The following is a 12,738-nucleotide window of genomic DNA, read 5'->3' on the forward strand; positions in this document are numbered from 1 at the left end:
TATATTACAGTACACACTAAAAGATGGAAAAAGGGAAATAAGAGTAAAATGAAGAATAAAGGAAGATGAACAAAATAGGAAACATACCTTTCAGATTGCAGGTCAGTGCGAAAGTGAACAGTTGACAGTTAAAGATATGTTACATATTTTTAACTGTCAATACCCACCATACCACTACTTCTCTTAAACTTCCTGAACTTACATCATTTAAGTATTTGTACCATTTGTAGCCCTGATGAAGCCCTGCAAACGTGAGGCGAAATGCTGGCTCATAATAAATAGTTTTACGACTATTTGAGTTTTTCTTTGACTACACCTGGACCATCTTATTTTTATCATAAAAAATATAAGAATATTTTTTACCCAGACATTAAAATAATTTTTAATAAAACTAAACAAATCGTGCAACTGGATATGAAAAGATGCATGTAACTGTACATCATTCCTGAAATTCATTCTTCATTTGTAATCATTATAACATTTCATCAATACACGTACTAGCACTATTTTTGATGTATAATGATAAAGAATAATTTAGTCCAAAAATAAAAAATAAAAAACATAATGAAAATATTTTTTATTAAATAAATGAGTAAATGTATTTTAAAATTTAAATTTGATTATCTTATGTTAGTAGCACCAATAACATTTCTATAACTAAAGATTACAAAGGACTAGTTAGTAAAAAGCAGATTGTTCGATAAGTTTAGAGGTACAGTGATGCACCTCTAGGACTATATCATTAAATACAGATCTATAACATTCAGTCATGGATACACAGTCTTGTTATAATTTAAATAAATTAATTCTAAGGAACATTTTTTCTATTAAATTGTTCCCAACTGTCACACAGATATGACACAGAGGTTATTTTTGTGTATCATTAACAGAATTCGATATAAATTACAAACATATTGATAAGTTTGTTGCCCTTTGAGAACTAATGAGTAATTGGTAAAATATTCTCGTTTGCAAAGGCATGCAATTTGGTTACGTCAATCTGGTACCGTGATATCCCAGTGAAAGCAATGCACAACTATATTTTCAATATGATTGATGTTTCTAAAACCAAATTGGACCAACAAACTGCTGAGCGAAAAGGTAAGCTAACAATGTTATACATTATAAGATTGATATGGCAAACATAAAAATAATAACTAAAATAGTTATATAAACATATAAAAATCAACATATTAAATTGATTCACCATGGTTAGTCAGTTAGCTAATGCATAGCAAATGATTAAGTATTCTGAATAAGTTCTCAGATCAAATAACAATAAAACTTTTAATTAAAAACACATATAAAATATATAAAAACTTAATAGTCATTAATTAATATTTTTTAAGACAATAAAAACATCTTTTTACTGAACCTACGCTGTAAAATTGAAAACAATTACAGTTTGAATTTAAGTACAATATTTCAGATCTTCATATGAATAAATATAAATATTTTTCTTTGAGCAGTAGATACTAACTTAAATGAACAATACTATTATATTGTTGTAAATGAAAATAAAAACATTAGAAAATTCCTAGTCTACATTGATATCTTCAAAAGAAAAATATCATCTAACTTAATAATAATGACTTGGCATTTTGGGGACAATTAGGTATCTAACTGTGAAGAAACTTGAAACGTTTGCTAGAAAATATAAAATAAACACAAACATTTCAAAGATAAAAATACACAATAAGAAAAATGAAAGAATAAAATTTTTGAGCTAAAATAGGCAGTCTTGATTTCATTAGTCTTAATTTTGTAGCTGTTATAGATTGATAACAAGAACCAGTAAAATCTAGGGGAAAAGAGAAAATGTGTAATACATTTTTACAGTAAATCTTATTTAAAATAATGATTTTGTTAAAAAATGTTAAAGCAATATTAATACTTGTTCAGCAGGCATTTTACATTGTTAAAAATAATAGATAAAAATTCCTACATGAACTTTAAAAATAAAAATATAAATAGACTTAAGCTGTGGGTGAAACAATCGAAGGGACAGCTTTAAACCCAATATCGGGATTCTCAGAGGGTGCTGTCGGCTCAGGCAAAGGTTGCAATGGTGGATAGAGTGGAACAGGTTTATTTGGGTCAGCTGTTGGTTGTGAAACGCCATTCACTTGATACAGTGGAACAGTTCCCAGGGTAATGGGGAACGTTAGCAACAGGTTCTTATGAGGGCCCGTAGCAACTGCCTCCATCTAAAACAATAAACAAATTTTTTAGTTCATAAAGATTAATTAATGAATGCTGTAACAAAAATGAGCTAATCATGCAATAGGAATATTTAATAAGAATTATTAGGTATATATATAAATAAATAGTTGACTGTATAATTTAAAATATGAAGAAGATGGTCAGGGTTGCAGTAAAAAAAAAAAAAAAAATAGTTTTCAACTATTTATTGTACGACATTTTGCCCCACTTTGCAGTGCTTCTTCAGAGAAACCCATAAATAAAAAGATAAATGTATATCTGAAACTCGTCTTCACTACTGTTTACGTCATGAAACTCACTGGTGTTTGGTCGTATTGCTATTTTTATAAAAAAAAAAAAAAAATAATAAAATGAAGAGAATCTATGGACCCAAGAAAACAAAGGAAGGCTACAGGTTAAGACCCAACCAGGAAATCTACAGGGGGATAAATAACCTGGAAACCGAAATAAGAATCAGAAGACTGAGATTCTACGGGCACATGATGAGAATGGAGACCAAAGCAAGCTAAACAAGAAACTTTGACAGAATCCGTGAATATAAGAGCATAGGAGGATATGTGAAGCAAAGGAGAGAGGAAACAAAGAAATTGAAAATAACAGACAGGGACTGCCTAGATAGAAAAAGTACGGAAAAAAATAAATTTTCTTGCAGCAAATAAAGAAAAACGGAAGGGTTCTATGTGGTCGGAAGAGAGGAGGCAAAGGCAGAAGTGATGAGAAGATACTGGGAGAGAGAAGGAAATATAATGATATTCATGTGGTCTTGAAAGGCCATTCCGTGAAAAAAAAAATGTAAGAAATAGTTTGGAAATTACTAATGGTAAATTATGAAATCACAACACTTGTCTTATTATTGCAGAGATCTTTACTATTTAATGCTTCAATATGACGTGAGTTCTTTTATTTCTTTTCTCACTTCTCGGATTTCTTTAATACCTTATAAAGTGTTCCTCTAATCCTACATATTGCTCAACGGATTAAAGAAGTGTATAATCTGTAGTGAATACACTTTGCATGTTCTCTTTCGATGTGAAACCAGTTGATTTATTTATCATACATCTTGATATTTTTATCATGTTTTATGCCATTTTAATAGAAAACTACAGGGAAACACGCGTTTCTTAAAAAATTGTGATGGAATAAGTTCATTCTCAGTAATCGCAGATAAACTTTCATGTCCCCTCAGAGAGGATAACCGAGAACAAAGGGTTAATCATTTTTAGATCCAGCCTACAAGGACTAACTGGAAAATTATACATACATGGCTTCTAGAACACAAATAAAAATAAAGAAAAAGATCAGACAGAAAGTACATTACAGTACACTTCTTAAGGTTCAAAATAAGATATTTATTTTTCAATATAGTCACCATTAAGGTGTTAAGACTTGACAGTTATCTTCACACTATAAATCTCTCTTGGTAAGAGGAAATAAATAATAATCGCAAGGTGTGAAGAAATAAGATCAGGAGTGAAAGGGTGCAATAGCATTTCATATTTCAAATTTCACAGAGCCTTATGCTATTGTGTACAGGCTGTTTGGATGAGCACTGTGTCATGTTGTTACATATGGGCACTATAATCCATATAACAAGACATATTTGTCAGTGATTCAAAGGTTACTTTGAAAATGAAAGTATCTCTGTTGCAGTTATCGGAAAAGAATGTGTCTCTCTTTAACAATTATTGCTTTTCCAAGCTTACAACCACAAAATTTTAATATCCATCAATTTATAGTAGATCTATCAACAGTATTGTCACCATAAACAGCCTTTAAACACTTATATCACTTTCACAGCAGTTAAAACTTCGATACAGCACACTGTTTCACTGGCATTTACTTATCACTTAACTTCTGCTTCTCAAAACAAACTGAATGACTTCACTAACCTTAAACCTGTAAATACATGCATATAAAGTGAAAATGGCTCTTTTACCATGCTGCTGTCAGCCATTTTGTTCACGCACATGAGCATTACTTTTCAGCCTACCCTCACAATTAATTTTACATGAATTTGATTTCTACGAAGCTACCAACTCATTGATAACACATCACTGTGATCTAATGATATATTTTCTAAACTGTACTCTGTATAAAATGTAAAATAACGTATAACTATCGCTAAAATTTTATAATTACCTCCAAATAGAAATCGACTTTGATTATGGAGCAAGCATCAAGATTAAGAAATGGCATGTGCGGAATTTCTAAGTTCTGAGTCCAGGACTTGGATCCATTCGGTAATACTTCATCAAGTTCTACTTTCACAAGATCAATTTTATCGATTCTTTCCTTTGTATTTGGGGACTTTGCAATCCACTTCAGTTCCTTCAAATTTCAAATAAAATACACAAATTAGTACATTAATCTTTAATGGTTTTTAACTACATTGAAAGTCAAACAATGGAAGATTAAAAAAAGGTTCATTATTAATTAGAAATTTTATTATAGTATTAGTATTGAGGCTATTTTCGCTGTACCTATCATTAGTACAGAAACTAATGGAATTCAATAGAGATCACAACGAACAAAGGTCAATATTGCTTAGTAAAAATTTATGGAAGAAGAGCAGAAACTCGTGAAAATTAAGCTTAAGATAGATAAATAATCCATACTAATACATTTATTTAAGATATTAAAATGAAAATCTGTACCAAACAACTCATGAAGGGTCAGGAGGGTCAGGGGTTACTTTGTAAGGAAGTAGGCTGATTTAACCAGGGGGATCACGAACCAACAGGGTTGATTCATGTCTACAGTAACAGACTAAATAATTATCTGCCACAGCCAGATTTGAACCGGATCTTGCGAGTTAATAGCACAGCATCTTACTTACAAACCATTTAAATTACATATAATATAATATAATATCAATTGCTAAATATAAAAAATACCTTTTTCAATTTACACTTAACCGCAGAAATCCTAACATTACTCGCATTATCTACTTCAATAGTAGCAACTATTGTTTGCGCTGGAGTATAACCACTAAAAGGAATAGTTCCTGCTAACGTCAATGGTCCAGATTTGCAACACAAGCAGCAAAATGTCTTATTTGCTTCTTTTTTTACAGGTTCCTAGAAAATAACATAATGGTACAACTATAATAATTAATATATCAACAGATAGATAAAACAATCTTATTTATATGCATATTATTATTTTTTTTTAAATTACTTCACAAATTTTTGACAATGAACTTTTGTTCATCTGTTGAGGTCTTCATTTAAACATAAACACAAACTTTAACATAACTAGTCCCATCAGCTTTTAATTTACAATTTTGATATAAAGAAGTCAGGAGCAAAATATGAATAGTACAAAAACATGCACAATTAACACCTCATATATAACTGAAATCTAAATGATAGACAGTTGTAAAGTGAGAGATGGAAGGAATTGGTTACGAATTAGATTCAAAATAGTCAATGTAAGCAGGGCTATAAACTAAATTAAAAACAATTATCAAAAAATGAAAATACGATGTTTCACCTCAAACAAATGCGAGTCTCACACATTTTATTTTTCTGTTTGCAAAATAAATTATAAAACATGGTATGTGTGAGTATCCAGGGGAATATGGTTTTGGTGGAGGCTCATAATTAATTATTATTACAATCATTGCTCTTTATTTTTCTTACGTTTCTAGAATATCTATATCCCAGATAAATCAAAGGGGTGTAGTCAATTTTACTTATTTAAACAAAACATTATTATTATACGAGATAGTTGGGATGGCGATCAGATAAACAGTTAAAGTGTACTGTTAATGATTATTAAATTCCTACATTTTGACCCACATAATAGCTTTCCATATGGGCTGCAATGGGACTAGAGATTTAAAAACAAAAATTTCATTTTATAATCAGCCCTTTATTCAACTGTGATCAAGACCTACAACATTGGTTCTTAATAAATAGTAACACCATATTAATTTGTTTTTTATTTCCACCACAACCTTCTTGATTTAACACAGCATCAATAAATAACATTATTATTTTTGTTTAAAACTTACTTTAATTTGTGGGAGAAGATTCAAATCAACGGGTGTTATAACAGTTACAAACAAATTTGATGTTTCGTCCATCTTCCACGGCCTATCAAGAGTTGCTATTATAGAGTATCGAACATGGCCATGTTCCCCGTCAAATGAAGTTGGCAATCGTGGTGGCAGTGTAGTAGAGAATGGATAGATGTTCTCTCCAGCAGGTATTTCCACTTCATCTAAATTAAATAAATACAATCAATTTTTGAATCTATGAATAATATAAATATTTGGATTTCATAAAATATCTGGATTGCTTCATCATTTAAATCTGGACTATAAAATTAGTATAAAATTATATTAAATTATTTATTCTCATTGAATTTGTTTTGGATAATAAAAATACTTTATTGTTAATGTTTTATTCTCCTGAAATTGATATTATTTTAACTCTACCATTTAACAGATTTCATTTTTTACTTGGGCAGGATGATAAAATATGTATGTGCTAATACAGTAAGATAAATATAAAAAATTTTACAAGTAATTTTGGCTATTCTCAAAAGGTTTAATAATTATTATTGCTATTGGGTTAAATTAAATATTAAAATTAGTCATTTAATAATTATTAAAATCAATTAGTTCATATAATAGTTGATAATAATAAACTATTCTCACAAAATAATTTTTAGAAAAACTAGAAGGTAAATTTCTAGGTTATCTGTCCAGTGGCAGGCACAATGTAATTATTGATTGGGTGTAGGATATTACTAATAATTTTTTTTTAATATAACGTACTCAGTATCAATATATATATATACCGTACTATATATACAATATAATTACTAATTAAAATTATAAAATAATAAAATATAAAAATAAAAATTAATATACGTATATACCATACTAATTATAAAATAGAACATACTAACAGGAAGTATACAAACAAGTATAAATAAATTGCCATGCATACAATGTTTATTTATTGATGAGCTATGGATACAATGTTTATTTATTGATGAACTATGGATACAATGTTTATTTATTGATGAACTACTCACAACTAAAAATTGTATCCGTATTAATTGAGTCATAGATTTATTTGTAACTAATTTTCAATTGTAATAAAGCTAGATACCTTCAAAATAAGAAAGATTCTTAACAAACTAATCGGCAAACCCATCTCTTGACATCTCTAGTCTAATTTTGATAACAGAAAATTTCTCAAATATAACTGTTTTGTTTAATCTAGGAAGACAGAATTAATACCAATCAGTAAGATATTACACATTCAGAAAAGACAGATTAATAAAAAATGTTAGTAAATGAAAAAACCCTACAATAAAATGGAACAGATCAAGATGCTACTACTGTAAATAGTGATGGTATTTTACTTGTATATCATACCCAATCAAAAATATGTGAAATATTTTTGTGCTCTGAGTTTCTTTTTCAAATTATGTTCTTTAAATTAATTTTATTTTGTCATAATTTAAAGTTTTATTTTCCTTATTACATTGAGATTTATTACTACAGAACAGAAATGTAACACATTAAATAAAAACCAAATAAGATCTTTATGAGGCTATTAATTTGATTATACTAATTAAGAATTGGACTGTTTCCAAGTGTGCTGGGTTCAATGACATTCAAAGATCCTAAACAGAACCTGGTCAGTGAAAACACCATTAACCTCAAATATTTTTATTTCAGAAGGAAAAAAACACAATATTTAATCTAATACTTTCTATAAAATCTTTTAAAAAATACTGAACTCAGGATCTTGAAATCTTAATATCGAAACTTCCTTATGATTAATATCAAACCCCACTACAGTTTAAAACAAACAGTTTTGGAATAAGTATTGTGATATATATCATGGAAGTTGATTAAATCATTTTCTAGTAAAACTTTAATAAAATGAGAATGAAAAAATTACAATTTATGGTTTAAAAAAACATGTTTAATCAGCCATTGTAGATGTCTTTCAATGCCAATTATTTTCTAATAACCTTTTAGAGGTAGTTGCCATTGGTATAAATAAAACCTTTAAAATTATAAAGCTTGGCAAGAGCTGTAGCAAATACATAGAGAGTAAAGTATCTTCTAAAATGTTAACAATTTTTAATTACCAAGTTTTGTTCAAATTTTAACTTTTTTCATATCCAGTCACACCATTGTTTCCTTAATCTCAAATAGTCTGACATTCCAAACAAAACATGTAATAAGGATTCTGTCAATCATGCATACATACAAATTATGTATTTTCAAACTTCTTTTTAAGAGAGATAAAGAAGTCTGTTGCAAATTATAGGAGATTAACAGGCCATGTCACATTGTTATTAATTAACAAGTGTACATAATATTAGCTTAGAAATGGTATAATAAAAAATTAGCATTTAGTTATAGGAAGTTATATGAATAACTTCCTTTTTAAAAATAGTAACAAGTATAATAATTTAATGGCAACTAACTACTTACTTAAAAGTGTCTTTTCTCTAATTCTATAACTAAGTTTGAACTACTTGAAATGTCGAATAACACTTACTGCTCTCACTTCCAACTAAGTAATATTTGTTAGAAAAATATTCTTCCTCAGCAGTATAGGTAACTGTTTCAGTAGCTGTCTCATTGTTATCTTTCCTGACAGACTCAGTTTCAGACCAAGAGACTTTAGCCTTTCCATTGAATTCTATCTTTAAACCTATTTCACAAAATATGGAAATCCATCAATAATTAGTCATGACAGTTCCTAAACTTGCAACAATAATAACTAAAAATGCTTACCTCTAACTTTTTTCGGTTTTTCTAAAACTAGAACGACCCTCCCAGTGACATTAGATCCTGCATAGTATGAACCAGTGGGACTATCCACAATGATTTGGAAAGTTTTGTAGCCCATATTATTCCAAATGGGTAAATAGTTTATTCTAAATAATGTAGTTAACCTTTCTAACAAGAAATCACTATGTATTAAAAATAAACTCTACCTCAGACATGACATCACGCCCTTAAACCGCTAGGGAAAGCCAGTCTTAAAGCAATCACGAACAGTTCCAGATAACCGATATATTGACAGAATGTAACTCAATCGTGTATCTAGGAACGAAATAAAAGCGTTCTCAAAATAACGTAACCGTTTAAATATCACGTTACTAAACTGCGTGCTTTACCTAATGTTACTACTAAAAATATAATACTGAGGTGTTAATAGCAGACTGAAAATTAGTATGAGGAAAAGATGGTCGGGGGGTGCGGTCAACAAAAATATACAAATAAATAAAATGTATATATTCGTGCCAACGTTTCGAGCTGAATTTCAGATCTTTATCAGGTATGCTAGGCAGAGGTTCCGTCTAAAACTTTGGCACAAATAAATAAGCTTTGTTTGTGTATTTTTGCTTACCGCACCCTTGCATCTTCTCATAACAATACAATATAATTACGTATAGCCAGTTCACATTAGACTAATGATTTAAGCCTGGGTTACAAGGTGACTGTAATAGCGATAGCGACAGCTTTTGTAGCCACTATAAACTGATATTTGCTACGGTACTATCAGGCTTTTCTTGATAGTTGGTAATACTAACAACGTTTTTGTTAATTGGTAGAAGTATAAACGGCGATGTGCGACTACAAAGAAAGGATACTCCGAGAAAGTTTTTCCCCATTGTCCAGCCATACCTAAAAAAAAAATGGGTTTTCTAAATTTTTGCTGGACATAGTAGTTCTCGCCGAAGTTGAGTATTCTTCGAACTTGTGAGGACTTAAGTGGTTTTTAGTAGTAAAATGAAATTAAAACAGAAGCAAATTTTTAAAATCACAAGAATGGGGATAGAAATACGAAACTAATGTTTTTATTAATTCTTTTTCGACGTACAGCTGTGATGGCGGGTCTGTCTGGCAGTATATTTTAAGTCTTTGTTTAACTTTCTCAATTTTTTGCCATTTTTAACTAGCCTTAACGTTAGAAAACTGAATTAGAACTTGTAAACACGTGTCTAACTCATCTTTGGTTTGAAGATTCAGTGACAGACAAGAACCCGCTCATCGCCCCAGCGCCCCCTGGAGGAGTTTATCAAGTCAAAACATTTCGACTAAGACCAGGTAATATCATTAATTATTCCTTAGTATAGATGTATGTAAAATTTGGCTAATCTCTGAATTATTATTATCAATAAACGAAATTCACAAAGACCTTCTTGACGAACCACTACTCTAACACAGTCAAAAACCCCCAGCGCCAGTGAAAGACCGAGACCTGGCACGATCGTCTAAGAGCCACGCATAGTGATTACACATACTGCTAGAAAATAACAAAAGCGGTAACAAAGACTTCAGAAGTCCGGAAACATGATGTAGGTTAATTTGTAACTTACGCTGAGCAGGTCGAGCTTATTAGCAAAGCACTGCCAGCGTGAAATAGAAGTGCGAAGAGAGGACCCACTCCCTCACAGGAAAACAATTTCATATTCGTCTCCCTGAAGAAAGTGAAGGCCACACTGAAAAGAGCCCATCGAAATAAGGAGCTTTGAGTGGATATAACCCATTTTACTCAAACAGCTGCCGAGTAATGGAACCCTGTATAATTCGTGCATGAGGCTGAGATACTTCCCTGATAAATGGAAATATACCTTGTTTACACTCCTCAAGCTGAATACATACATCGGGAAACAAGACAGACCACTGCAGGTCTATCAGCCTATTGTTTTACCTCACTAAGGTTTATGAGATCTTCTTAAATTATCTTAAAGAATTTTGTGGTGAACACTCCATAATCCCTTGTAAGCAGACCAGTTTTCACATTCGGCACAGAACATCAGCTTATGAGGCTCCAGTCTGAGGTGAACACAAACTTCAACCGAAACGAAGATCCCCCTGACACGGCTACGATTTCCATCGTTTACTGGAACATAAAGCTTGATCGCCATCTCAAGCTCTCTTTATCAGAAAACCGAGAAAGTGTTAAGACAATCACATCACTTCAATCATCTCTGTCTCCCCGCCTCAAACTTTCGTTATATAATGGTATGCTAAAATTTCCCTTCACCCCCTAGTATAGGCTAGGGAAGTCCTTCATGGAGCAAGAAGAGTAAGAAGACCCAACCTCAGATGGCTAGATAGTGTCTATAGATGGGAAGGAAAGACTTTTGGAGGCCTTGATTAGGTAATGGATTGCTATGCCATATATGTCTGTATGTAGGTATGCATACTATAGTATAACTAATGGAAATGAGTGATAAAACAATACTCTTTTTACCTAGGTGTGACAGAAATTAAAAAGTACTAAGTATTAATTTTTTCTTTATAATACACATCAAACAGAGTTGTTCAAAAAACTAAAACCTATAGAAAATATTGTACTACACCATAGTGTTACTGTTTCATAAAAACAAGAGATAAAAAGAACTTAGTCTCGATTTTTTTTTACTTCTGTAACAAATTGAATATGCTATAAAATTATGACTAAGAGATAATCTTATCTAAGCCTATTATCATATTTTTTATGTAACTATGAAATGTGATCCATTTTTATATTAAAACTTTTTTTTTATTTTTAAGGTTAATTTGAATATTTAGACGTCTTCTTGCTCAATAACTGGAGGTTTAGTTCGCCTCCTGCTAGCTTCACTTATAATCTTAAACATTTTATCTCCAAATATTAATATTTTCTCCCGACATGAAGCAACAGGCCAATAACCACTATCACCAAGAAGTTGAAGTTCATAATCAGTGAGTGGAAATGCGTTAGTACAAGGAATTATTGGTATTACTATCAATTTGTATGCAGTACTGTTTCCTGTGTCTAACCTTGGACCAAGATCAGCAGGTTCAATAACTATATCCTGTTTATCGTCACCACAAGTAGTCGTTTCGTGTTCGACAAAAACATTTTCCAAGAATATATCGTTTTCTGGAAGAATTGCTAGTGATTCATTCTTAACGCAAAGTGTAGTTGATTCCCGACAGGCAGTTACGTCACTTGGAACAGGGCACATAGGAGTCGTAGGAGCAGAACATAAATCTTCCATAGTTGCTTTTCCATCATCTTTCTTTCTGTCTTTTTTTTCAATTTCATTAGTTGTCGACTGATTTGTAAATCTAGGTATGATACTCTCTGTCCTTGAAATTTTATATTTTGTTGGAAAAGGCTCGGTTTCAGCAGTTTCATCTTGAATTCGATATGTTCTGTTTTGATATTTCCTCCTATTTTTTCTTCGAATTTTTTTCTTTTTTGGGTGCCTCATACCGGGGCTTGAATTCGTACCGAGAGATGAATTACCTCCTCCATTTTCATCCACGTTTAAGGAGGGTTTCTTAAATCTAGGATTGAAGTGATCCCCGTAATCAAAGTCGTAATAATCAGTTTTCCAATGTTTTCGTCTTCCATGCTTCCTAAAAAAAAAATGAAAATGAATGAATTAAAACATTGAATAAACTTATACCACTTACTTAAAATTTTATAACCTTGAATAAAGATTCATAATTATGAGAGATAGTTGACCGTGGATGATAAATGAGGAGAAGAT

The 12,738-nt window shown here is 30.9% G+C and overlaps 2 protein-coding genes across 4 annotated transcripts in view; both read right to left on the bottom strand.

Moving 5' to 3' along the window:
• Positions 1–562: 562 nt before the first annotated feature.
• LOC106678858 (arrestin domain-containing protein 3) lies at positions 563–9,287 on the bottom strand. The gene is made up of 6 exons (XM_014417651.3): positions 8,996–9,287; positions 8,757–8,912; positions 6,239–6,447; positions 5,118–5,300; positions 4,363–4,551; positions 563–2,207 (listed from the first exon to the last, which is right to left on the bottom strand). The coding sequence occupies exons 1-6, from the start codon at positions 9,108–9,110 to the stop codon at positions 1,977–1,979; spliced, it is 1,083 nt and encodes a 360-aa protein (XP_014273137.1). The 5' UTR covers positions 9,111–9,287; the 3' UTR covers positions 563–1,976.
• Positions 9,288–11,737: 2,450 nt separating this feature from the next.
• The window catches only part of LOC106678859 (A disintegrin and metalloproteinase with thrombospondin motifs 6), a 36,123-nt gene continuing 35,122 nt past the window's right edge, over positions 11,738–12,738 (bottom strand). For all 3 annotated transcript variants that reach the window (XM_014417653.2, XM_067046741.1, XM_014417654.2), the window contains one exon: positions 11,738–12,604. In XM_014417653.2, the coding sequence (XP_014273139.1) occupies positions 11,785–12,604 (820 nt within the window). In that variant the 3' untranslated portion in view covers positions 11,738–11,784. The remainder of the gene's footprint in view (positions 12,605–12,738) is intronic.

This window comes from Halyomorpha halys, unplaced genomic scaffold, assembly GCF_000696795.3.
Source record: "Halyomorpha halys isolate HHAL.00 unplaced genomic scaffold, Hhal_1.1 Scaffold164.1, whole genome shotgun sequence".
NCBI lineage: Eukaryota > Metazoa > Arthropoda > Insecta > Hemiptera > Pentatomidae > Halyomorpha > Halyomorpha halys.

Excerpts from the sequence above, each read along its gene's own strand:
- LOC106678858 (XM_014417651.3), bottom strand. The coding sequence starts at position 9,110 with ATGGGCTACAAAACTTTCCAAATCATTGTGGATAGTCCCACTGGTTCA. Across the intron at positions 5,301-6,238 it reads ATCTTCTCCCACAAATTAAA|GAACCTGTAAAAAAAGAAGC; the intron begins GTAAGTTTTAAA and ends GTTATTTTCTAG. Across the intron at positions 4,552-5,117 it reads TTAAGTGTAAATTGAAAAAG|GAACTGAAGTGGATTGCAAA; the intron begins GTATTTTTTATA and ends TGAAATTTGAAG.